Raw genomic sequence first — 27,402 nt, 5'->3', positions numbered from 1 at the left:
TACTATAGGACCCAAGGAGGGGGGGACCCAAGCTGGAGCCCGCCCGAGCCCTGCTGCCCTGGGGGGGTCGGGGGAGAAATCAAAGCCCGAGCTCCACCACCCCAGGAGTGGGGGCCAAAGCCCAAGGGTTTCAGTCCCAGGCAGGAGGCCTGTAACCTGACTTCCGCCGCCCAGGCCCCAGGAAGTGTAAGCCAACCCTGCAACCCACAGTTTGCGAACCGCTGGACTAGATCCTTCGTTCTTTTTCATCTTGTTCCCTGGAATGAGACTGGGATTATTTCACATACACAAAATATTTTAGAGAGTTTTGTAAACATTTACTAGAATTACTTTTTGTATCCCTCAGCCTGTTAAATTAACTCTCCTTAGTCCTGGGTGTCTAAATTGAAGGGTGCTGGACAGCCACAGGGAGTGAGGGGAGTCGGTGGGCCTATTTTCAGCCATCATTGGGAAGGAGGAGTCCCCTGGAGCTTGGTGGTAGGAAGGGGCTGGTTGTTTTGGGGAAGAAGGAAAGCAATGCACTAGTTGTGTGCAGAAAGTTAGCTGCCTTCCTCATTGTGCAAACTCCACCACCACTCCTAGTTTGGAAAACATAGACTGTGACTAAACAGTAAATGTAATATCGGTCCCATCACATTTCTCACTCCTGTATATTACTGCATCTCCCGCGAGTGTACATGAACTCCATGTCTTTGTTTACACCATCTTATCTGGTGTGATTTAAAAAATGTATATTGCTAATTCTTTGCCACTTGCCCGGTAGGCCGTCACCCCTGTGAAGAGGAAAATATAGCTATGGGTGATCTAGATGTATGGAGTTTTCATGTCCAGTTAAATACCAAGAAATTGCACCATGCACCACGCTCCCAATATCTTATGCACATAGCTTTGTAGGCTCTGATGTCTTTATAAAAGATGGATTTTTGTTTTTTAGCTGTTTGGGCTATGTTGATGCCCTGCAGCTATCCATAGCAAGAAGTCAATATGGCTAACTCTGTACTGCAATGAAATTTTCACTTTATCATTCATTATATGATCCTCTGCTATGTGCTTGTCTTTTAGCTGGCCCCCATCCTGGATTTGGTGAAGAACGTCCCCTGTGCAGTGACTAAACGGCGCAACCTCAGAAGAGCTCTTATTGAATACATGGACATATTTGACCCTTGTAAATGTGCTCCCTGTCCCAATAATGGCAGACCTGTGTTGTCTGGAACAGAGTGTCTGTGTGTGTGTCAGGCTGGAACCTATGGGGATAACTGTGAGAAACGCGCACCAGATTACAAATCAGGTATTTACAGTAATACCATAATGATGCAAATATGCTCCTTCTTTCTAGCTGCACAATTTAATGTTAAAAGTTAAAGCTGGTTGGAACCTGGAGTTCCCATTCCATGAAATTCCAAACTTTCACATTTCCATTGCATCAGAACAAAATATTGAAATTTCAAAGTTTCCCACCAAGGAAAATTCCACAATTTCATTTCAAACAAATCAAAATGATATTTAGTTTATTAAATGCTTAATTTTGATAGGTGGAAGTAGTTTCATTTTGATAAGATTGAAACATTTCGTTTGGATTTTGTTGGCTTGACTTTCATAATTTATAATGTAACATAAAAGTTGAGACATTTCCTAATTTCATGTTACATTTTTCATGCCATGTCAGAACAGTTGAAACATTTCAACTTTTATATTATTAAATTATATTTTGTATTTTATTTTGTAAATTGGCAATTGATTATAAATTGGCATTCTTTAATGGACAGGTAGGAAATCAAGCAGGAAGCCTGCTAGCCTGGCTGCTTGCCTGGCTTCCATCAGAAGTGAAATGTTTTGATTGTATCAAATCAGCATTTTCTAGTAGAAAACTATTCCAACAGGAAGTTTTCTATCAGGCTAGTAGAAAGTGCTTCTATCTATGTACTGATTTAATCATATCCATATTGTGAAGATGCATTTTGAAAGTGAAAATCTATATTATGACATATACGTACATGTGTATATATGTGTGCAAACTCCTGTTAATTATAGAGTCTAATAATCTGGTGTCCAACATGAATCTGTATTTCTAATATTTTTAAAATATGGTCCTTGTACAAGTGAAAACTTAAGATCCCTGGCTAGATCTAGGAATTACTGCTTACGAACCCCACCTGCAAATTCAGTTTAGTGCTGATTGCAACTCTGCTATTCCAATACTCAGCCTTTTTGGGCAGGGCTAAATTGGGTTTGGGGTTTGTGACAAGGACAAATGCGTAGAAGGGTTTAGCAAGGTGCTACTGTATTTATTTTTCATTCTTGACCAAATGAAGATTAGAAGATAGGTATACAGAAGCCAAAAGACATTAACCTCATGTACTGCCTGTGGAGATATCTGTAGATTTAATAATTCATATAAAACATGTTTCAAGGAAAAGCAAACTAAAAGAATTAAACAGAAGATGGGCGAAGGTGATGGCAATTTAATTCCGATTTGGATCTGGAGTAAATTTGGGATTAGGGATATCTTGGCTCTGGAATTCAGGTCAGGAGTTGGATTTCAAGACACTAACATCTCATGAGCTGTCTGAAAAGATTTCTAGCCTCATGAAATCACCAAATGGCTGCATATATGGTGGAACTAGAAAATAGGCATCATCTGGTTTTGGATATGACCTGGGACCAAAACTGTGTAAAGAAAGGAATATTTAGACTTCCCTGAAATTCAAAGTTCAAATTTGGGTTTGGCCCATCTCTGTTTAAAATGTAACCCCATAAATAACATGTTTCTCTGCTAGGAAACAATGCAAATACTTTTAAATTGTGACTGTTAATCAACCAGACTTCCTGTTGTACTCAGAGTAAGGAAAATAATGCAGGTAGAGTGGATTTGTCAAGTGGCTGGAGTTTTCTTTCATCTGTTTTAGTTGCAGTAGATGGTTACTGGAGTTGCTGGTCTGCCTGGAGCTCCTGCGATGCTGCTTTCAAGAGAAGAAGGACCCGTGAGTGTAATAACCCCGCACCGCTGAATGGAGGGAAGCCGTGCCAGGGTGAACGTGAGCAGGAGGAGGACTGTTACATCTCAATGTTTGTGGACAAGTAAGAAGATGGTAGACTGGAATTTCCACTTCCTGATGGGTTGGGATTGAAGATGCCTGTTTGGTGACTAGTAAGAATAGGGAATAGTGGAGAGGAATCTCCTGCCTGTGTTTCTGTGGATGGGTCTGTTAGAGGAAAATGTCTGAAAATTGATACAAATTTGGTTTGGTTTGGTTTTGTTGTTTCTTCCCAGAGAATTCCAATAGCGTTACCAATATGTTATTTTTAAATGTTTTGTATGACTCTGTCTGAAATCATACAGAACTCAGCAGTTTCTTTTCATGGGTCTTTATGCAAACACATTCCTGTCTTCTGAGCTACATGAATTTGGATGTTGCCTCCTCTTCCCACAAGCTTCTGTTTGTTTACTTGTTTGTTTGCTTTGTTTGCTTGCTTGCTTGTTCGTTTGCTTGTTTTTAGGTTTGAATTCAAAATCTCAAAGAGAAACATGACCAAAACTACTGATGTTCACCTGGTTCTGCTTTGAAACTGCAAAACATGAATTTTGCAAGGTTTCAATGTAAAATCATAAATCCAACCCCAGCTTGGGTTTAGTTGCTCATTCAAAGGCTGAGTCTCAAGGAGCAAACTTCATAACCATAGCTCACCACTGGTGCATCTTCTCTGGTGGTCACAACACTGGTAGCAATCAGTGGAAGCTGCAGAGGTGGGACTGGGAGTTGTACTGTTTATGTTGTAATGACTATACAGGAGATGCTTTACTGAGGCTGTTGGACACATACAGACCCTTTAGTTCTCCTTGGCTACCTAGCTCCATCAGTATGTAAGGTAACATAGCATGTGCTTCCTCATAGCTAGGCTTGGAGGGATTAGATTTGTATTGGTAAATGTCAGTAAAGGTCAATTTCACCGTATACACCCAAACTGACATAAAAATTCCCATCAGTGATCATCAAAGTTTACACTTAGGCAAAGTAAAGTTCTATGTGAGCACTTATTAGAGTTTGATTTAAGGATATTTATTTTGAAATGTGATGCCGACAGTTTGTGTTTTAACAGTTATAAAGCTTTAAATTTTAAATCTCAATGGCTGCCATTAAATAGTCATCAGGTGTCGTGTCCCCCCCCCCCCATAGTTTTCCACAACTATGAAAATTAAAAAGTGCTTAAAATAAACATTGATATTCACCAAATTGTAAAAAATATTTAAAATCTAGTTCTGCCAAGCCTGCTCATATCCACGCACTGGGGCCTCCTTAGTCCTTGCCTGAACTAGGTAGTCAGGGAATAGACTTTTGACTACCTTTGGTATGACCCAACCAACTGATGATGAACCCCAACACTGACCAAACCACTTGAGCTCACAGTCACTTCCTAGAGGTTCAGCATCATCTTCTGTCCTCCTTGCTCTGTTTCTTCTAATTCAAGAAAATTAAATAGGTAAAATTCTCTGCTAGTCCAGGGAATGTCAGCAGAGAATTTGGCCCAATATCTGCTCCTCTGTTCCCTGGGCTGCTGTCGGCTAATCTGGCCCTTGTCAGCACATGGTACTCTTTCCCTTAGTTTCAATGGGTTATAGTAGGGGAGTGAAGGAGGAAAGAAAGCCCAGCTCCCCCGTGCCTTCCCTGGTTTGCAGGAGCAGTATTCCCTGCCACCTTCTCCTCCCCTTTGGCCTATGTTGTGAGAACTCTCCCTTCTGTTTCAATCTACTTTAACCACTCCTTAGTTTGCATCCTTAACTACAAACTCTTATTTTTCAGAGGGGCTCCATGTGTAAATGACAATGAAGCAAGAAAGGAAGTGGATGTTTTCATTGGTGAACCAGAGTCTGGATGTCTTAAGCCATCCCCACCAGAAAATGGATTTCTCAGGGTGAGAGGGTTGTAACAGGATAAGGGGTGATGTGCAGGGACGGAGAGCTTCAAGAAGCTCCCGGTTTGACAAGCCTCACAAACTCCTTGTTGGGTTCACAAAACTAATTTACAGTCTACAAAACTTTGTTTCCTCTAATTGTATCCAAATATTAGTACATGACACCAGCTTCAACAACACAATTCCACTTTATTTAATAAATACATTTTTCTAACTGATTAGAAGCTGATATTATGTACCACTGTTTGGGATATAAAACATCACAAAAGCTAGGCTGGCATTAGTGGGTGCACTTTTAAATAGAGTTTTTTAATTTAAATTTTCTTTCTTACCAACTTTACTCCTTTTTTCACCAAAGTCGTCTATATTTGCAGGCTTTTTTCCTACTGATTTTCTTTTCCATGTTTTTTTCATTGACTGTTTTCTTTCTGCTCCTAAAAATCCCTTCCCCTGTCTCTCAATCACTAAATTCATATTTCATCTTCACTTTGGACTTTTTGGGTTTTGGCTACATAGAAGCGATAGGACAAGGAGCAGCCTACAATCAGCTAGGTGTTAGAGTGATTGATGAGAACTTACTGCTTCCTCCAGTAAGAGCTTAACAGAAGAGATTGAATATACAAATCTACTGCAAGGTGAAAAATTGAGAGAGATTTAAAAGGCAAGGGAAGCACTATTGCTGAGATACTGATGCATGTCCGTGTATGCGCCACAAATGAGTAGTAGACAATCATCAATATGCCGCACTAAACATTTTTTTTACATTTCTGGGATCAATATTTTTATGTTGACTGACAGTTTCTTCAGTAGACCTTTTACCAGCACATAAACATAGAGAGAGATCTACTATATCTTGCATCCCTGCTGTGTTAGCAATCATACTGCTGAATAGAGGGCAAGCTACACGGCTCCCTTTCTGTGGGGGCTTTCTCCCAATCACAGATCTGTAAAAGATCTCAGCAACAACTAGATGAAGGATATAGGACCCAATTCACACAGCATTCTTTGTGAACCCTAATGTTGTAACCAGTGTGCCGATACTAATGGGGTGAATGCATGACAATATTAGCACCTGGATGGACAGACAAATGGGACACATGGCTTTCGCATCAGAGAAAGGAAAACAAAATTGTTATGACAATTGCAATACTATGGTCCTGATAATTTGTTTCTGATGTCAGTGAGTGTTCCACTTACAAAGGATTTGATTTAATTGTAGAATGAAAAGAATCATTATGCATTTGGGGAAGAAGCTGAAATCGCCTGCATGACTGGATATGAGCTCATTGGCTATCCGTTCCTCAGGTGTCTACCAGATCATACCTGGGCTCAGCAGCCTGTTGAGTGCCAATGTAAGAAAGAGGAGAACAGTTAGGCTCAACAAAACTCAGAAGGAGAATATATAATAAGCAATAGAATGGTTCCATTTTTAATAAAATAATCTGTAATTGTGTCTTAAGAAGAAATTAATGATTGATAGAAGTTCGAGGTCGTGAAGACCTCCTGCGTCGCCATATTTGTTCCCTTTCCAATGCAGGATTGTTCCTATAGCATATTCTATAAACAATAAGATACTATCCTGTTGGGTACTATAGAAAACCTGAAGACAGATACTTTCTAGTTCCTTTTCTAGTCTGAGTTTAAATGTCTTCAGCAGCAGTACTTGCATTTCACTTCCAGACCTATCCAAGTGAGCGGTAAATTTTGTGACAATCAGACTGAACAAACTAGCATTCTCAGGATTGGACAGATGCACAAGTTACATAGGATGAGATTTCCAAAGCAGTCTCTAGGGGACTTGCACATGTCTTTTCCATTAATCTCTATGGAAGATGTGTGTCTAAACCCCTAGACTGTTTTGGAAATCTCAGCCATAAAACCCATATCCTGGTGAGCTTACAGTGGAATCAACAAGTAAAGTTAAAACTTATTCTGAATCTATCAGTGAGAGAGATTCAAATAGTTGGCAAGAATCCAACGCATTTGCATTGATTTGAATCTTCAGGTTATACATTTCAGCATGAATTTCTTATTGAATATATTTATAACCTTTCTATCACCATTCACTTTATTAATAATTACATATTGTAAATAGTTTGATAAGCTTCTCTAATTGCCTGTTTTTAATATTTGTAACATGCTGTACCAGCATTCTACAAGTTTTATTAAGCTATTAGACCTACTTTATAAACACTTTATTATTCCTTTTTAGTAACTGATAGACAAATGTAATAGATAGAATGTTACCATGAGAGCAGGTCAAAATTTTTCAAAACTCAAAATTGTGGTGGTGTTTTTTTAAAAAAAGCCAAATTTTAGAATATCAAATGAAAGAGGTCAGCGTTATTGTGAAAATGGTCACAACATTTTTTAAATGGATATATCTTACCCTCTTTAATTACTGTGTTTATTACCACAAAATGATATACTTATTTGAATTGTCTCTTTACTATAGCATCAATGTGCCCTAAACCATCAGTATCTGAGAGCGTCACAATCTCCCCATTAAAAAATGAATACAAGGTCGGGGAAACCATCCAGCTACGCTGCCCAGCTGGCTTCATTGTCACTGGTGCAAAGCAGTACACTTGTAGGAAAGAGGTATCATGGACACCTCCTATATTGAGATCACTTACCTGCGAAAAAGGTTAGTACCCCTGTTCTGCCTGTAACTAGTATATTTTCATTTCAGATAACAGGGTGGGATCAATAATTTTTTTTAACAGTGTAACTCAGATCAGATTTAACTAACTGTGGAGCATTGTATGATGTGTGGCAAATTTTAAAGCCAGAAAGGATCATTATAATCATCCAGTCTAACCTCCTGCATAACACAGGCCATAGAATTTCATACAGTTATTCCTACATCGAGTTCATACTTATGACTGAGTTATAACCTATCACTTGTTAGCAGTGAAGTTGTTAGGCCGCAGATGAACTTTTTTTCTTCAACTGTACCTACCAGGCGTTGTGAAAGCTAGGAGATGGTGATATTTATGTTTGATGCAAAGGAAATGTAGAACTGGATGTCACCTGCATGGTGCTGAAACCTCAGCTTGTATTATCTTACCAGTTCTCCCTGTAGCTTTATATAGATCAGCCCTTGTGAGACTGTGCTCATGCAGGCTTTGGAGGCAAAGGAACAGTTGTTCATAATGGCCCTCTGCTTTTGATGAGAGAAAGCACCTGAGACGTTTTTGGGTTCACCCTTGCAGCTTTTTGGAGAAAGTACAGGCATATGTGGCAATTGCCTATATCAAATGCCACAAAGACATGCTTCCACTGCTTAAATAACAAGAGAAGATCATCCACCACAGCAACGCATTCTCTAAATACCATGCCTTGCCCTGAAGCCTGACTGAGAGGGGCACAGGTTACTGGCACCTGACACTGTTTTGGCTACCTCTTCCATTAGCTTGCTCATAAAGGGAGATTAGAGACTGGGCTGTAGCTTACAAGGTCTCCATTACCATGCAATAGTTTCATTAGTATTGTCTGACCTATTTCATATATTATGGTGTGTGGTACTCCCCTAATCCTCACCCGTCCCCAGAAGTGTTCTTATGGAGCTTGCCTAGTCTGGAAAGCAAACGTGCGATGAAGCTGATTGCTTACTGTCTGGTTCACCATTCTCTGCTGCCTATTATGTTTTGTCTCTCTGGCTACACCAGACTGCTCATCATTTTCTTTATATGCTCAGCAACTTTTCTTCTCAGCCAGGCAGATTCCTTTGCCAGGTGCTTAGCGCTTTCCAACAGGGTTGTGTTACTGAATTTTATTTCACACCATTTTGCTCCTCCCATCCCTTCAAGGGCACTTGTCTATTTTCTTAAACAGGGAATGTCATCACCACTGACTTTGTTGTAAGGATATGTTCTTTTACATCTAACCCAGATCCTTGCAGGCTGAGGAGCCTTGAACTTCTTAATACTTAACATGGGTGGTATTTCATGTGACATCTAATATTTAGAAGTGCATTTTTAAAGGAGAAAAAATAAGGCCTGTAATTATAGAAACATAGAAATGTAGGGCTGGAAGGGACCTCGAGAAGTCATCAAATCCACCCCCTTGCTCTGAGGCAGGATCAAGTAAACCTAGACCATCCCTGACCGATGTTTGTCCAACCTGTTCTGAAAAACCTCCAATGGTGGCAATTCCACAATCTCCTTTAGAAACCAATTCCAGAACTTAACTACCCATATAGTTAGAAAGTTTTTCTTAATATCTAATCTATATCTCCCTTGCTGCAGATTAGCCCATTACTACTTGTCCTACCTCAAAAGGACATGGAGAGCAATTGATCACAGTCCTCTTTATAACAGTCGTTAACACATTTGATAACTATTATTATGTCCCCCCTCAGTCTTCTTTTCTCAATACTAAACATGCCCAGTTTGTTAACCTTTCCTCATAGATCAGGTTTTCTGAACTTTGTATCATTTCTGTTGTACCCCTACGGACTCTCTCCAGTTTGTTCACATTTTTCCTGAAGCGTGACACCCAAAATTGGACATAGAACTCCACCTAAGGCCTCACCAGCACCAAGTAGAGTGGGACAATTACCACCTGTACCTTACATATGACGCTCCTGTTAATACACCCCAGAATGATATTAACCTTTTTAATAACTGAATTTCCTTATTGGCTCATATTCACTGTGCGATCCACTATAAATCCAATATCCTTCTTCACTAGTACTACTCCTAGCTACTTACTCTACATTTTGTAGTTGTGCATTTGTTTTTTCCAAACTTGTTTCCAATCAAGTTAAAGCCTTGAAAGTTAAGTCTATCCCTGGCCCACTTCCTGTTCTTGCAAAATGGTCTAAGAGTGAGCCATCCCAAATGGCAATTATGGAAGATGTCACATGGCAAGTTACATGGTTAACTGGAAGCCTGCCATGAATAATGGTTTCTTTCCATTCAAAAGAAACATCTGCACTTATTGTTGCTGTTGCCTGTGGCTTCAAAGAATCTGTAGCAAAGGTCTGAAAGTAAGTGGTTAAATGAACTGGATCTTTCCCTTTACTTCTCAGTTCATGCTTCTTCCTCGCATTTCTTGCTCTACAGTGTTCAGAAAAACAGGAGAGGACTATTGCACATACCTAGTTGTAGTTCTCAGACAGCAGAGCTGGCCCCAAAATTTCAACCTTTCCAGTCTGTGAGCTTCACCACAGTTAACTATCCCTTTGTCAAGACATGGCCTGAACCTTTTGAGGAAATCCCATGAAACAAGATTTCAAGACCTTCCCCAAGATTAACCAACTTCCATCCATCGAGCTCACAGCACCACCAAGCCAGACCTTTGTAATGTGCTCTTTACCTTGGAATCTACTTAAGAACCCACTTGGAAGCTTCTTGAACTCAGCAGAAATCTACCTAACTACCTCTTCGGAAGTGCAGACTAGAGTAGATGCATGACACCTGCATTCTTTTAATTGAAATTGTTCCCAGACAACTTCTAGGTACAGCTCAAAGATGTTATCTTCTATATAGACCTGAAGGTATGGCCATCTTGGGGACTGCCTATATCTTTTTATGCCATCTGGGTTCCACTGGAATGCCCTTTCCTGTGCCTCTCCAGAGGGGAAGTCTGGCACATGGGCAGCAGGGTGTTTTCAGTGGATAGCCTTTCATTTCAGAATTTGCTCTATCCTACAATCCATCAGAGTCTGAGTCTGAGGATTTTTGTGAGATGTACTTGTTCATTCCAACTTTTGCTTTCTTTAACTGTTCAGTGGTGAGAGTGGTAGAGGCAGTTTGGTTTGTGCCAGTTGTTGGCAACAGTCATGCATGTTAATTTCTGTAATTCTCCAAAAATACCACAGTGATGAGAACAATGTAAATAAATATATTCAAAAATAACCGTAAGTCTTGTAAAATAAGCCAATATATAATAACAGCAAGGGAAAATGGCACCACGATTTGGGTACTATTTCAGCTCAGGGGAAGACTCTTTTGGCTGAACTGACTTTGTGCTTTACAACTAGGTGTGGAAAAGCTCTTTTATGTTTTCTGTGTAGGTGCTGATTACAGAGCCCCTGTCCCTATCCCATTCACCTTGATGTTCCGAACTTTTCGAAATTCTGTCCTTTGTGTGGCGTGATTTCTATTCATACTTGCATTGTTTTTAAGATTGTTTTTAAATGTTGGAATTAGACCTGGGAGTCTCTGCTAACTGAAGAACAATACATATCACCTCTTGTTATGGGAGGTCAGGCTAAATTAAAATAAACCCACTCTAGCTTTGACAGCAGATTTCTAGTTTCTGTTCATCTTTTTATCAGTTATTTCAGGGAGTAGCTCTGACAATACTGTCTTTCTTTTTCAGATGAGCAAACTAAAGCTAGAGGTAACTGCAGCCCAGGACAAAAACAGGTTGGATCTCAATGTGTTTGCATGTCTCCAGCACAGGATTGTGGGTAAGGTATATACAGTATTTGGATATAAAGCCACAGTCACACGATGGTGGAGTGGTTCATTGTGAACATGAAACAACAGGGAAAGTTAAAAATGAGACTAGCCATGGCATCCTTGCAGCCTTTTCCAGATGTTAGCAAAACAGCCACAAGACGGTGTCCAAAATACAGCCATTTTTATAGCTAGCAGCTGTTTTTCTGCAGATCAACAATGGCATCCGGTGGTCAGCATGCCACAATGCCATCTCCCACCATCTGGACCCGCAAGCTTCCATTCTTCCCTCCCCGTCACCTAACTTCTTTCCAGCCACTGACTTCTAAGAGGTCAGCCAGCTAGCTTTCCTACCAGCCTGTGTTACCCATGTGGAGTCTCACCAGTTCTAGTTTTGATAGTTGCCATCGGGTCAGCTCTTTGGTTTTATGCCTCTTGTGTTTGGGACTTCCATCAGGTGGGTGTGGGGCAGAATACACTGAAGGCCTCAGACTCCATGGAAGTCCTCGGTTGTGCCACATTTGAAGTCAGCAGCCAGACTTGCTGAAGTCCTGTGAATTTTTGCAGGGATAAGTGAAGGGTCTTCTGGTGATTGATTTTTTTTTCCTCCCCAAACCGGTTTGCCCCATCTTCCTAGGGCCAATTATATGAATCCAACACCTGTATTCCTTCTGGATTTTCCCAAACACATTTGGTGTGAATTGACCTGGCTCCCCTGAAGTCCGGGGAGATATACTGATTTGCAGCAGCTGAGAAACTCGCCCAGTGATGATGGTTCACTTCTGCCAGACTGATTAATTTGAGTGTAACTAATTATCCAGTTTGGCTTATTCTAACTGGCTAAAAAAAACCCAGCAACAACCTCAAACTTTGTTAGACAGATGTGTTTGGTCACAGGAGTGTTTTTTACTTACTGGCCCTTTTATAACCTACTCTGATGCTGCATTTGTTTGCATTTGGAGGAAATCACTTGTGCTGCCATCCCAGATATAAATAACTGTGGGCTTGTTAAGCCATCTGTGGGAAGAGAGGACAAACGGGGACAGGGAGCCTCTACCGGCTCCAAAGAGGAATCATAAATCAGGGAATGATGGTGCGGAGACCAAGCCACTTTAGAAAAGAAATGAGGAAAAATGGATTCCCCTGAACTCTAGACCTAAGCTTTAATTTTTGGAACCTCACCATAACACAAAAAGCATAGAAGAGCACCAGGCTTAAAGTAAGCCAAGAACACTGCTGGTTTAGTTTTAGAGAGAAATGCTGTCTGTTTACACAACATTAGCTGCTCAGGCCCCTGAGGCACCAAGGGAACAAATTGTTGTCTTGGAGAATTTTTAGCATCTAATTATTTGCAAGCTAGACTAAGGATGTCTGTGTGGTGGACTGGCATGGAGTCCACCACACAGGAGAGGAAGGATTGATCAGTGTTAGAGCACTAGGTAGGGCCATGGAAGACCATGGGTTCAATTCCTGCTTTGCCACAGATGTCTTGTGTGATCTTGGGACAAGTCTCTCTGTGCCTCAGTTTCACATCTGTAAAATGGGAAGACTAGCACTTCCCTACCTCACAGGAGTGTTGTGGGAGTAACTACATCAAAGACTGGGATGTGCTCGGATACTGTGGTATAGGGGGCTGTACAAGTACCTAAGATAGACATGCAGCTGTTTGTTCTAATGATGGCCCTGACTTAACTGCACAGTGGCAATGTCAATGTATTCTATGCGGCTGGAATGTTGAGGGTTTGACATATGCCTCCTTCATATTCTCCAGCCTCCTGTAATATTTTTGTTTTTGTCTCTTGGCAGCCACTACTCTGAAGATGTCTGCGTACTACATGCAGTTTCTGAAAGTCCTTCTACAAAGCCCAGCTGTCAGTATTTAGCTGAAAAATGCCTTAACGAGCAGCCACTCCATTTCTTGCATTCTGGCCCCTGTCATGATGATACCAACCTGAACTGGGCCATTGAAAGGGCAAAGCTTTCGACAAATAGCTCAAAGAAAGAGCTCTGTGGATATGACACATGCTACGACTGGGAAAGGTGTTCAGGTATGACTGTGCTTTATTGAGATCTTAAACTCAGAATAGAACATTTGACATCCACACCACTGCTCTAGGAGTGAGATTCACAGTCATTCTGGTCCACATTCTAAGGTGTATCTGAGCTACTCCTAGGGCAGGGAGGCACAGGTAGATTTCTGCCCCTGGCATGAATTAGAGCAGCCACAGGTCTGTTCCTCAGCACTTCTTGCACTTCAAGGGAGTGTAGAGCTGACCACACCAGCTGTATGCCATTTGGGGAACCCGCCATGCAAAGGGGCTCCCAAGCTGAGTCAGTTTTCTATCCCCTTTGTGCTGCCACAACAAAGGAAACAGAGTAACAGGGTCTGTTCCTGTGTGATTAAAGACTACAAGGCTCTGAATATTGCATACAGACGGGTCAAATGATTTGAAAACTGTAAGTATTTGTTGTTTACACAGTACCTTGTAACCAAGCATCATGAGGGCTCAATGAGATAAGTCCCATAACACCAACAGGAGATCCAGCAGCTTACTCCAAAGCTAAATTTGGCCACATTTATTTTCCTGCATCCCTAAACTAGGTCTGAGCCTGGGTCTCCAGCAATAAAAGGTTAGCAGATTAACTGGGATAGCTCAGTGGTTTGAGCATTGGCTTGCTAAACCCACAGTTGTGAGTTCAATCCTTGAGGGGGCCATTTGGGGATTTAATTGGGGATTGATCCCCCTTTGAGCAAGGGGTTGGACTAGATGATCTTCTGAGGTCCCTTCTAATCCTAATATTCTATATTCCAGCTGTTAGAACTCCTTTCCAGTGGTGGTCAGGTTCACAGTGAAGGGTGCCATATAACCTAGACGCTTAGGGCTTAATTCTCTGTTCATTGCAACTTGTGTGGTCATTTAAGCCAGTGCAAAGTGGGAGTAAAACATTACCATGCTGATTATTTTACACTCATTCTGCATTGTTGTGAATGGCTACTCAAGTTGCCGGGCAAAGAGAATCCTGCCCCTGGTTCTTGTCAATGAAAACATTTTTAACTACTGTGTATTTGCATTTAAAAACAGTGATTAAAAGTAATGTTGATGGATATACTTCAGTACATCATGAACACAGTGGGCCCCGTTCTGTTGTTCCGGTGTAATCCAGAGTAACTGTCTTGGCTTCGCTTGCCTTGTTCCATAATTTTGAGGTTTGGTAATCAATAGAGTTACTCTAGATTCACTTATGTGGAACTAAGACCAGAATCTGGCTCAGTGTACTTTATGCTGATTTGGGGGAGGGGTGGGGCAGCTCAAACTGAGATCACCTAGTTCATTTCCCATTGGTCACCAAACAGGGGTACAAGTTGACCTACAGGAACTTGACCTTTTAAGGCAATTCAGACCTGTAGCATTAATAATGGAAATGAAGCCACCAATATGATCCTCTGTTTGTTCTTATGATAACATAACCTCTAGTGTTGTGTTTCATGCCATATAAGCAACATTATATAATCTTTCGGAATAGCTACATTAGATCACTGAACTACTGAGTAGCATAGGTTTAGGCAGCAATGTATCTCTTGGTCATGACTGTATTGTTGTTTTACATAATGGCTTCTTAATGGTATAATTTTAAAATAATGTACATGAAATCCACGTTTATTAAGAGCTTTAACGAACAGAGTCAGAGTTCATTGTGAAATCCCTCTGAGGATTGGTGTACAGACATTATTGCGCAACTCTGCTCTTTACTGAGTAACAGGGCGATAGCAGCAGTGATTTTCCAGTAAATTTGTGAAATGTTTGCTGGCTGACACAGCACGCAGAGCAGCCTGGCCAGAAAAGGGATGGGTGGCAGCCACATTCATTCCTCCACTCGCTTTCAGAGACTGGGCGCTCCAGCTCCTTTATGCAGGGTCAAAGAGCTGGAGTGGCATAAATAAGAGACTCCAAAGCCCCATATCTGGCTAGGGGAGGGGAAGAACAGCTGGGAAGCTGCATCCTGAGGATCCTCTTGCAAACCCCCACCAAGGGGAAATCCTATAGGCCATGTTGTGCGTGTCAGGGGTGAGGCTGTAGCACACAGCTCTGCAGGGGTTCTAGGCATCACTGTAGCCCATAGGGCAGCCCCAGAGAGGCTGCTATAATTTAGACAGGCCCCCATGACTGTATAAGTTACTACAGGCACCTCTCTACTCCTCCTCTCCACGCAGAGTAGCCCAAGGACACAAGGGCACACAGGTGTCTTAAAGTTCCCATAGTACCCCTTCCCCCCCGGCCTATAAACTGTGTGCTGCACTTCTTAGAGGCCCAGCACAGAGAGCGAAGAAGATCGGAAGAGAAACAAATCTAATTAAAAAGTGTTTGTTTCCACTGTAAGGGATCAATAAATCCAAGGCAATGCTTAATTGGATTAAAAAAGCTGCCCCCTCTGCTCTTTATGCTATCCAGAATGTGAGGTTTTTTCTTTACTCCATCTTCTTCATATTTCTTCCTTCTCTCTTCCCCTTCCCCCCCCCCCCCGATCTCTTCCCCTTCTCTCATCTCCCAGCACCCTCAACCTTGCTTGGCGATCTTCCTATATAAATCACTTCTTGGCCAGCCCTGCGTTTCTAAGGTTCAGCTTCTCTGTGGGTACATCTACACTGCAATTGGAGGTGTGACTGCAGCCTATGTAGGTATATCCAAGCTTTGATCTAGCTAGCGTGGCTAGAGCAGCAGGGAGGATGTGGTGGCATAGAGTGTGGTGTGGGCTAGGAATGCACGTAGAGGGGTCAGGGTTCTGGGCAGGCTTGTACAGCTCCTGGTGCTGTGTCCTCACAACTATTTTTAGAGACACTAGCTAGATTAAAGTATGTTACTCGAGTTGTACTCATACCTCCGACTACAAAGTAGATATACCCTAACACATGATGGCGAGTGTTACCCACACATGTTCCAATGAGCATAAAATAGACATAGGATGGAGGCCAGCTTTGGTATTCTTGAGGATGAGCATTAGGAATCACTGCAAAGACAGAAGATATGTAAATAATATATAGAAACAAATAAAATGGGAATAAATGAAATATTTACATTTGTAAGTGAGGAAAGGGAGAACTATTTTCTTAGATGGAAAATTTCTGGGGTAGAATGTCAGAAATTAGAAAATATTCTTGTTAAAAATGAGTAATGAAATCACAGTCACCTGTATGCCAGTAGTGGAGAGCCTAGGATACATAAAAGGAGGTTTAATGAAATATGAGCAGACACAACAGAAGTTTTAAGCATCCATTTCACAGCATTGCTGCATTTGAAAGTAATTGGAAGCATACAGTCAACATAATGTCTTTGTTCAAAACATCCATGGGCAGATAAAAAAAACTGGCCAGACAAACAAATGGATCAGCGAGGTTGACATTTTACTTGCTCTTGAATGGACCAATGTTTTGAAAATACATGCTTGGAACTTCTGTTGTGTCTATTCCCGCTGCACTAATATCCAAGGCTCTCTGGAATAGTTGTACTGTCAATTTGCAATTTCATTATCTCTTTCTAGTTCTTTTAAATGTTGCCAGAGTGTAAAATACACGTGTGCACATACACACCTGCTGGTATTTGCAACTAAAACTGAAACCTGTCTGTTCACAGAATCGCAGTCACAGTGCTTCTGCCTGATACCCTACCAATGTCCAAAGGTTGAGAGGCAGTTTTATTGCATCCAAATGGAATCTACAAGTAGAAAAAGGACAGCCAGTCTCTGTGCACTGGGAGCAATGAAATGTGCCGGCATGAAAATAGAAGTACTGCATCAGAAGAACTGTTTGAATTAATGTATTTGGGCCGTATGCATCCAATAATATACTTAGCCTTATGCTTCAGGCCATGCAACATAGGATAGCCTCTCCTGAGGAAAGATTGGCTGACTACCCAAATAAATCAAAACAGCAAAAAGCCCCAGAGCTCTGTGGCTGGGATTTACAGACTTGCTCATAGGTTGGTGAGGATCTCATGCAAATGAGCCCACTACCTCCTACACCCTACTATGCCCAATTTTACCTTTGTCTCTCTCTCTCCACCTTGCAGGCGATGCATGCACCCCTGTTGGGCTGCAAGAATTACTCTCATAGGCCGCAGTAAGATTCTTGTGTGGCTCCTGGAGAGAGGGATGGCAATTGTCATATTATCTGTTCAAAAATACCTTGCGCTTTGGGACTGAGGGTCTTTCATACTATCAACTGTGATGCTGTTTGGGTCCTTTGCCCTAGTTTTTGGGACTCTCCCCTCCCCAATCCTGAGGGGATTTGTTGATGGTAGAGGGCCGTCTCCTCTGTCCCTGCCCACCCAGTGCCTGCCCAGAGCTCAGCCAGTGTCTTCTCACTGGCTGAGCTCCATATTGGAGTTCTCATAGGAAGGGGACTCTTGGTGGCCCAGCACCTTTACTTTTCCTTTAATGATGGTCAGTTAAACAGAGAGACACTGCCCCCAGTGTTGAAGACCTCAAACAATGAAATGAGCAGTATACAGCACTTCCAGTTGCAGTCATTCCAAAATCCTGAATCAGGCCTCCTCAAAATCATGAGATTGGCTGAACAGTCAGGTATTTTTTTTTAAATAAATGTGCAGTTCTCTTTATTTGCCTGCTGGGGTTTTTGTTTGTTTGTTTTATGTTTAGCCTCTAAGGTTCACAGCCTCAAGCTTTCCTTTCCACCCAAGAGAGCTAGAAACTTACTTTCCAAACAGAAAGAGCTGAGTTTCTAACATAATCACTTGACTCCATGAGCTGAAGCTTTGAGAAAACCAACTAACTTCTTGATACTTGCCTGTTCTCACCATTTTATTGCAACTCTGATGCATCATGCAGTATGGCTCCTATATCTGGCCATTCAGCTGGGCTGAGTTCCAGACTTCATCCAGGAACAGAGGCATATTTTAGTGGCCACTGAGGCTAAACATGGAGGCACTGGCTCCTAAGAGCAGGGGAGCTATGGAACCTCAGCAACCACTAACCCAGTAGTCAAGTATCAGAGGGGTAGCTGTGTTAGTCTGGATCTGTAAAAACAGCAAAGAGTCCTGTGGCACCTTAGAGACTAACAGACGTTTTGGAGCATGAGCTTTCGTGGGTGAATACCCACTTCGTCGGATGCATGTAGTGGAAATTTCCAAGGGCAGGTATATATATGCAAGCAAGAAGCAAGCTAGAGATAATGAGGTTAGTTCAATCAGGGAGGATGAGGCCCTGTTCTAGCAGTTGAGGTGTGAAAACCAAGGGAGGAGAAACTGGTTTTGTAGCCACAGTCTAAAGAAACCAGTTTCTCCTCCCTTGGTTTTCACACCTCAACTGCTAGAACAGGGCCGCATCCTCCCTGATTGATCTAACCTCATTATCTCTAGCTTGCTTCTTGCTTGCATATATATACCTGCCCCTGGAAATTTCCACTACATACATCCGACGAAGTGGGTATTCACTCACGAAAGCTCATGCTCCAAAACGTCTGTTAGTCTATAAGGTGCCACAGGATTCTTTGCTGCTCTAACCCAGTAGTGGCTGCCTAGAACCCCAGGGAAAGGAAGGGAGGAATCCTATGCCAAAATAGACCAAAATATTTTGTTGTGTTAAAATTTATAATAAAGGCAAATCAAAATAAATACTTACATATCTTGACCTTGTCTGTTTCCAGTTTGTCCGAGGTGTCTCCATAGTCTCAAGACTTTTCACAGATTTCCTATTATTCCTAAGGCTGGTTGGCTCTCAGAGTGATCACAGATCCAGTGATCTTTTTTTAAAAGAGCTTTGTGCTTTTTTTCAGACTCCAGGAGGGCTGCTGCCCCTACCTTCTGGACTCTCTATAGGGGGCGAGGATCTGCTGCTTTTAATCTTAAAGCTGCCCTTTTTATATATAAATCTGACCCAAGACATTTTTAAGTGAAATGCCAACTTGCATTTTTGTTGTGATTATTTTTCATGCTCTATGTGACACAATCCACCTGCCTCATTTATTTTTTTGCATTTCTAAAATATTTAGGAGCTCATACACTGCTAATCTTGCACTTGTCTAGCACCTTCCATCTCAGAATCTTAAAGTGCTTTACAAACATGTGTCAGTTAAGTCTCACCCTCTCTTTCTGATCTGTGTAACGGTTGTTGAGTCCATTTACTGATGGAACGTTAAGGCACAGAGAGGTTAAGCGACTTGCCTCGAGATACAGAGGAAGTTAGGGGAAGAGCTATGAATAGAATCCAAGGGTGAAATCCTGGCCTTAGGAGGTTCGTGGGAGTTCTGCCATTGACTCCAACAAAGTCAGCATTTCACCCCAGTCATGCTGAGTTCCAGTGCTGTGCTTTAATCACAAGACCTTCCTTCCTTTCTCAACAATTGCCACATAATGCTCAGTTTTATTGTTTCCTTTGACAGGCATCTCTCTTCTCTTTTGGAAGAAATACTTTCTTTGCAATCATTTTATATTAAGTAACTAGAGAGGCAGTTACTTCCCAGTCAGTAGCAGAAGAAGCTTCATTTACTTTGTCATTGTAAGCTCCAGATAAATGTCTGGTTTGATGGAGCGGTGCCCAGGGGTCTACCTTAAAGTTGGGCACAAGGAAGAACCCCCAGATAGGCAGCACATAGGAAAAAATCCATCAAGATGACAATGGATTCTGAGACCTAGAAATTCACAAAAGGGTAGCTGTCCCTATACAGCAGCTTCACCGTTGCACAGAGAGAACCTACGTGAGCATCACTCATGTAGGAAAGAAGGGTAAAGTATTTTCCAAACACAGTGTAAGGAGCCTACAGTAGGTTCACCAGAACTTCTTTTTGTTTGTTTCTAAATTTGTATTGTGACAGAGAAGGTATAACACATTGAATACTGTTATCATCACAACTTAACTGCTTAAAACTAGAGGAATTCACTGGGAAATTGGCACAGTCCATCACATTTTTGAGTTCTACATAAATGGTAGATTCCTCTAGCAGGACATAGGAAAGAACTGAATAATATTTATTTTTTGTACAGCTCCAGGAAGCAGTCCCCCAGATAAGTTAAAATCTTGTTGTGTGGAATGAGGATGCAATGGTCACCATTTAAAATATATATATATTTGCCAACAAGCCACCACATCGTTACACAGTTAGTGATTTTTCCCTATGCCTAGAATATCTCAGATTGTGAATGCCTGACTTTTTAATCTCAACTGCTGCATATGGGACAGTGAAGGTAGGTGTTTTCAATATAAGAATATCCGAGAGAACAGGAATTGTGGCTGGATGGCTACAATATATGTGCAGACGTGCAAGGTTACCTTTTGCAGCAGGTGCAGTAGACCTGTTCTGTGGCTGTAATGGAAGGCTGCTTTTTACTGGCATGGGATAAATCTGTTGCTGTAGTAGACATTAGTCCTAGCTTGATTCCCTTTGAGCCTACTCAGCTTCTAATGCACAGCTACAAGCTGCACTCAAGAATCTCCTTTTTTTTTTTTTAAATACAAGGTCTATGGCATTTAAACTTGCTGCAGTTCCGGACAAGCTAAGATTTACATATTCAGTTGACGGGAGTGGTCCCTTAAATCTTCCAGTTCAGCAAGAATGGCTTTTATGTCCTTCCATAGATCCCTGTCCAGCATACTTCTGCTTGTAGCCTAAATAAGTGAGATGCATTTTAAGCCCATATTAGTGCTGACTGTTGACATTGCTTATGGAGTTAAATTGACGAAGAAAGTTACAAAACAATATTTTTTGTTCAGTTAAATCTTAACTAAAACAAACAAACCATCTGATCAGAGGGGTCAGTTACATTTCTTGATCTGAAGGGATGTTTTCAAACTGCTCCCAGAGCTGTGTAGGGTTATGTATGCCTGTGAAACCACATTCCAGTTACTTGGCAGGCAGCCATCTCCTTTTGTAAATTGTCGAGCAGACTTGATGTTCCATGGCTTCCCACAGTCTCTGTGTGAAACACAAGGGCAAGTCTGTATCTTTTAAATGGGATCATTCATATGCAATGTGCGTGTGGTGGATAATGGAGCCTAAGGGAGTTAGGTGCCCAAATTCCATCCCTTAGTCCAGCAGTTCTCAAACTGTGGGTCAGGACCCCAAAGTGGGTCATGACCCTGTTTTAATTGGGTCCCCATGGCTGGCTTACACTTGCTGGGGCCTGGGGCCAAAGCGTGACCCCCACGGCTCAGGGCTGGAGCCAAAGCCTGAGGGCTTTAGCCCTGGGTGGCAGGGCTCAGGTTATAGGCCCCCTGCCTGGGGCTGAAGCCGTTGGGCTTCAGCTTTGGCCCTCCAGGGGTGGCGGAGTTCAAGTGGGCTCAGGCTAAGTCACAAAGAGGAAGCTGCAGTTCCTAAAGCGAGAGGGGTTCAGCAGAAAGAGAGGACAATGGAAGAAACACCACAAGGGGAAAGTGCAACGCCTGGCCAGAGCTAATCCCCAGGGACTGCCAGGAAGAGATGCCACAAGCGGTGAATGAACCCAGGACAGCCACTTTACAGCTTTTAGGTGTTTGACTTTTGGTGTCATCCAATGTAGACTGAACTGAAACTAGTGATAGGGGCTGCGTTTACAGATTGTACTCATCCAAAATGCCCACTGATTTCAATGGGAGTTACGCATGAGTAAAGTCTTCAGGATGGGGCTCCTAGAAGTGGAAGAGGAATCCTTTAAAGAATAAGAGAGAGAGAGCAAGACCTGGGATTTATGGTCCAAGTTTCCTCCCAGGCTAATTTTTGTAGTTGGGTGAATAAACCCTGAATAGATTCGTAGATGGATAGATTTTAAGGCTAGCAGGGGATCATTATGTTCATCGGGTCTAACCACCTGCATATCACACATGAGTGTTTCACCCAGTAATTCCTGCTACAATTTTGATTGTGCTAAAACATGCCTTTTGGAAGACTGTTAATCTTGATTTAAAGATCTCAAGCGATGGAGAATCTACTACACATATCCCTAGGTAAGTTGTTCCAATGGTTGGTTACTTAACTTCTCTGTTTAAGAAACTGTACTTTGTTTCTCATCTGAATTCTTCTAGTTTTACCTTCCAGCCACTGGATCTTGTTTAGCTAGACTGAAAAGTAGATCTGGGCATAAAATTTCTAGCAAAACAGGATTTAATCAGAAAATGCTGATTTGTCAAACTCACCATGTTTTCATAGCTTCATAGATTCTAGGACTGGAAGGGACCTCGAGAGGTCATCGAGTCCTGTCCCCTGCCCTCATGGCAGGACCACAAGCATGTATCAGCTTTCACATGCTACAAAGTTCCTTCAGAAACCTGCCAGGTTTCCTGCTAGCTCACCTGGTGGGCTGCTGGTAAGCCCCAGGTTCACCGCGTCTGCATCTCCAGGGCAGCCTCGCTCTGTGGGTTGTCCCACTGTTGGGGATTCCAGGGCTCCAATGCTCCCTGCCTCAGAGCTAGCGGCCTGGAAACCCTGGGGGCTCTCAGAGCTTCTAGGATCCTTGGCACAGAGCTGGGAGCCCCAACTCCCAAGCTAATAGGCTCCTGACTCCCAAGGCTTCTAAACTCCTGCGAGCCCTAGTGGACTGACAGGGAGCTGGGAGCCATGGCTGAGCCAGAAGCCTTACAGCTTTGGCTCCCGGGGCAATTTCATTTTGAAATTAAACCTTTTGACTAGTTCAAAATTAATTTATTGTGGATTTTCCCTTCCACATAAAATTCTACTTTTTGTTCTGAAATGGAACTAATTTTTTTCAGAATTTCAAATTTTCCTGCAGGATGGAAATTCTGACTTTTGGCCAGCTAAGAGCTACCTATTATTAGAAATCATCTTCCTCTGTAGGTACTTTTAGACAATGAGAGTAATGCAGTTTAGAATGAAAACACTGATTTAAACTGTAGCCTTCTCAACAAGCTGAAATACTCAGGGTTCAATTTATGACAATTAATTATTCCTCTACTGCAGAAGACCTGGCAGACCCAACACAGCCCCAACACTTTTGAATGTTTGTTCACTCACATGTGGCTCCTTTCCCAATCAGTGTGAGTACCCGAGGTAGGTATTCAGTGAGTGGGCCGATGGGCTGTGAGCGGAGGCCACTGCCACTAGACCTCCCTATTTATAGTGAGAAATAGATAAAAGAAATGCCACTGGCTTGGCCACTCAGACAGACATGGAGAGGAACAAGAAATCTAGCAAGCTACTGGTCCCCTCGATGGAGGATAAGCAGGTTAGGAAGAAGCGACTATCCTTGAAACAAGGAACTGAACCTGCTATGCTGCTTCCCCAAATTATTCCTTTAGTAGCAGAACTGACAACCCCACCTCTCTCCAGCCCCAACAAAGGGAAAAGGTTTGTTGTCACTGCATTCCAAGGAGCATAAAAGAACCACAGAGAACACCCACCTGTTGGGCAAGTGACCCAGCCTATTGCATCTTGGAGACCAGATCTACAGTGAAAAGAACAAGCCTTCTCCAAATCTGTTATTGTTGGTGGAGGGGATGGAGATCAGACAGCCTATTTTAGGAATACTTATCCTACTGTCAGGGAAGGAGGACAACAGAGGCTTTACCTGCAGAGAGAGCCTGAGTAGAGAACTGATCAGTGGTTTGCATGGCTGGGGCCTTGTGGTGCAATTTGGTGAGACCACTGGGTTTTTCTTGAGACAGGACAGTTGGACCATGTGGTTTGCTTGAGTTGGAAGAACAATGGGATAGGACTAGGCCGTTTAAATAAGGGCTACATAGCACGTTTAGCCCAAGCTGTTTGTGCCTTTATATTGTGAATTCTTTGGGGCAAAGACTCATTTATATGGCATAGTTTACTTACTATATATAGTTATGTACATGCACTTACAGAATAAACAATGAATAGTGATATGCCAGAATCTGCCACACTTACTCAGATTGGGCAATACATATTCACACCAATGGTGTGAATGGGACACCTCCCATGAGAAAGCACTACTTCTTTATGATTGAAGACCATTTGTATCATTGTTGCTATCACTGATCTACAGTTGCAACTAATCTTATACAAAGTATGTCATGCTATGGTATCAATTTTAAAGTTGTACTCTGCCAAGTAAAACAATCCTGTTTATATGCATGTATCATCTTTGTATCTGAAGTTATGAATATTTGCTATGTATTTGTACATGTGTTTTGTTCTTGGGTGACAACCTCAAGATAGTTTTACATCCTGTCTAGCCAGCCCAGTCGGGATGAACTGGACTATTGAAGCTTGATGGGCCATTAAGACAAATCGAGTCTCCAGATCTCTTCCTGCAGATGCTTCAGACAGCAAGGAGCCACCCTTGTGATGCATGTTTTGCTGAAAGGGCATGTGACCTTGGACTCCATCTTTGTCAGTAACTTTCCATACACAGGGGCTGAGGTCTTTGTTTGGGACAGTAAATTTCCATGCACATGGCAGAAGAGATCAAAGACACCTGAGACATCTCCATCTTGCCTCATTCCTGCTCCAATTCTCTGGACTGGGGATTTACAACTAAAGAGTATTTTGAACTATGGACTGAGAACTCTCCAATCTTTTTGAAGTTACCAGAGAGACTTTTGCAAGCCAGCAGTCTATTCCATCACGGCTATGATCCTGACCTATGAACACTGAAAATCACTTGTATGTATGATTCTTTAACCATTCAATACATCTCTTCTTTTCTTTTATTAGTAAAATCTTTAGTGAATTAAAATGTACTAAGAACTGGCTGCCAGCGTGCCATTTGGGTAAGATCTGAAGTACATATTGACCTGGGGGTAAGTGTCTGATCCTTTGGAATTAATAGAACCTCACATATGGTGAACTGAGTTTTCAGTAACCTCTCACTATATTAGACCTGTTTGTCTGGATGGGAGCCAAGGGCTGGAATGCCTTAAGGGGACTGTTTGGCTTCTTGTTAACCAAGGTGGTGCTACAGAAGCTCTTTTGATACTGGCTTGGACTCTAACTATAGAATAAACTGCCAGTTTGGGGAGGATTGTCTACCCTGTTTCTTGCAGTCTGCCCTGAGTGTGGCATATCTCAGGCCAGGTCTACACTAAGGGGGGGGGCTGAACTAAGGTACGCAAGTTCAGCTACGTGAATAGCGTAGCTGAACTTGAAGTACCCTAGTTCGAACTACTCACCCGTCCAGACGCCGCGGGATCGAAGTCCGCGGCTCCAAGGTCGACTCCGCCACCACCATTCGCGGTGGTGGAGTTCCGGAGTCGACCGGAGCGTGTGGGGAGTTCGAACTATCGCGTCTTGATTAGACGCAATAGTTCGAACTCCGAGAAGTCGAACTCTCCGCGTTGACCCGCGCGGTAAGTATAGACCTACCCTCAGTGTGGTCCATCCCAGGCACCTGGTCCAAGAGAACATAGGAAATAGTGGACTTGTAGTAATAATTTTATTCACACTGTCATAATTCGCATATCAAATAAATGTTCTTGTGTCTCTGACTAGATAGAGGAGTTCCAGCTCTATCAGGCACCAGGCGCTTTTCCCTTAGGAAAGAGTGCACATCACCCTCCAGAGGAGTTCAGAGCATAATGTTTATGTGAGAAGCAAATCTCTCCATTTGCCCTCTTTGTCCAGATAATAATTTTTTGCAGTTGCAGCATTGGATAAAGAGAAAGGAATGTGGCAACATTTCTTTTTTAGCTGTTGTTAACAAGCAAAAATGAAGTTAAAAAGCCTGTTTGTGTTTTTAACTTGACTGTGTCTCAAGTGATTTGGGGGGCATTTGACATGTTTAACAGCTTCTGAATACAGGAAATAACATATATTCATATTCTGTAGTTGGATACCTTCAAACCTATGGACAAGATTATGTTAGTGTACTTCATCCTGCTGAGGGGTCCTACTGTGACCATTATCCATGGAGTCCATGGGTCAAGCTGTTCAAAAACCTGCAATAATGGAGCACAGAGCAGAGAGAGGTTGGTGTGTGCTGTTCCATTGCTTTTATGTATTCGGACATAATGGGCCTCTAGAAAAATGAAGTTAACAGCCAGGGAAGTAATTGTTCTGGCATAGGCAAGCCTAAAAGAACCAGAGGTCTGTGCTAAAAATCTCATTTTCCCTTTGGCAATTGTTGCTTCCATAACCTTCCTGATAAAAAGAACTGTTCATTTATCAGAATAGATGGCACATACATTTCAGATCCTCCCTAAAGCATATAAGACACTTATAGATTCTCATGAAAAAGAATTAAGAATTAGAGTGGGACATAATTAGTAAGTGTGTTGGCAAATGCAGACTTATTGGTGATTGATTAAATATTAATCTGTACATTGACCTAAACGTGATCACCAAGAACTTGTTATATTTCTCTTTGTCTCTCCCTTAGAAGCTGATGAACAATGAGCTGGTTTACAAAACACGGCTCTCTTTAAAATCTTGGCTCCCATTGTACTTGATGATGATGATGATAATGCCATAACTAACCACCTTATTACTTTTCTGACAAATAGGAAATGATACCTACTCTGTACAAAATTCTTGTGGCCAACTGTGTGCAGTGTGGGACTCTCAGACCTGCAACTAGCAGGCTTGTCTTATCAACTACCAACTTGGAGACATTGATCCTTGGTCAGAATGTGACCCGTGTGTTAAACAAGTAGGTAAAGAATAAAATGGGTGGGTGGTTGTAGAGAAATGGTGACTATGAATGGTCACCTGTATGTCGAGAAAATATTTTGATACTGGACGACATGTAGTTTATTTGCTTGTGTAGTGAGGTGAGACTGCTGGTCGTCCTGGGAATTAGCTCCTCCAGCCTGGAGCGCCCTCTCCAGGCCAGTGTCTCGCCTGCCTTATGGCCCCCGTGTCCCTCCCAGACCCCAGTGCCCCTTTTCCTCTGGGTTCTGCCCCCAGCAGTAACCCACAGTCTGTTCTCCCCTCCCAGGGGAACCCCCAACCCTCTATCTCCACCTTGCCTCAGTGCCATCATCTAGTCCCCGCTCACTGGGGCAGACTGCAGTCTGTAATGGCCACTCATCATTGGCAAGCAGTAGGACCAGCTGCCTCTGTGTATTCCCAGGCTGCCCCTCTGCAGCCCCAGTACCTTTCTGGGCCTTTACCAAGGCCTGCAGCCTGGGGGTTCACCAGGCTGGAGCTCCCCAACTCCTTTTGCTCTTCCCC

At 42.4% G+C, this 27,402-nt stretch overlaps 1 protein-coding gene across 2 annotated transcripts in view; it reads left to right on the top strand.

Annotated features, from left to right (window-relative positions):
* C6 (complement C6) overlaps nucleotides 1–17,935 on the top strand; it is a 36,657-nt gene extending 18,722 nt beyond the window's left edge. For both annotated transcript variants that reach the window (XM_045020912.1, XM_045020911.1), the window contains 8 exons: nucleotides 1,063–1,288; nucleotides 2,907–3,078; nucleotides 4,800–4,911; nucleotides 6,131–6,263; nucleotides 7,367–7,558; nucleotides 11,242–11,332; nucleotides 13,128–13,369; nucleotides 16,952–17,935. In XM_045020912.1, the coding sequence (XP_044876847.1) occupies nucleotides 1,063–1,288; nucleotides 2,907–3,078; nucleotides 4,800–4,911; nucleotides 6,131–6,263; nucleotides 7,367–7,558; nucleotides 11,242–11,332; nucleotides 13,128–13,369; nucleotides 16,952–17,133 (1,350 nt within the window). In that variant the 3' untranslated portion in view covers nucleotides 17,134–17,935. The remainder of the gene's footprint in view (nucleotides 1–1,062; nucleotides 1,289–2,906; nucleotides 3,079–4,799; nucleotides 4,912–6,130; nucleotides 6,264–7,366; nucleotides 7,559–11,241; nucleotides 11,333–13,127; nucleotides 13,370–16,951) is intronic.
* Nucleotides 17,936–27,402: the final 9,467 nt, after the last annotated feature.

The sequence above is a fragment of the Mauremys mutica genome, chromosome 6 (assembly GCF_020497125.1).
Source record: "Mauremys mutica isolate MM-2020 ecotype Southern chromosome 6, ASM2049712v1, whole genome shotgun sequence".
In the NCBI taxonomy this organism is placed as follows: domain Eukaryota; kingdom Metazoa; phylum Chordata; order Testudines; family Geoemydidae; genus Mauremys; species Mauremys mutica.
This window is presented reverse-complemented; position numbering and strand designations above follow the sequence as displayed.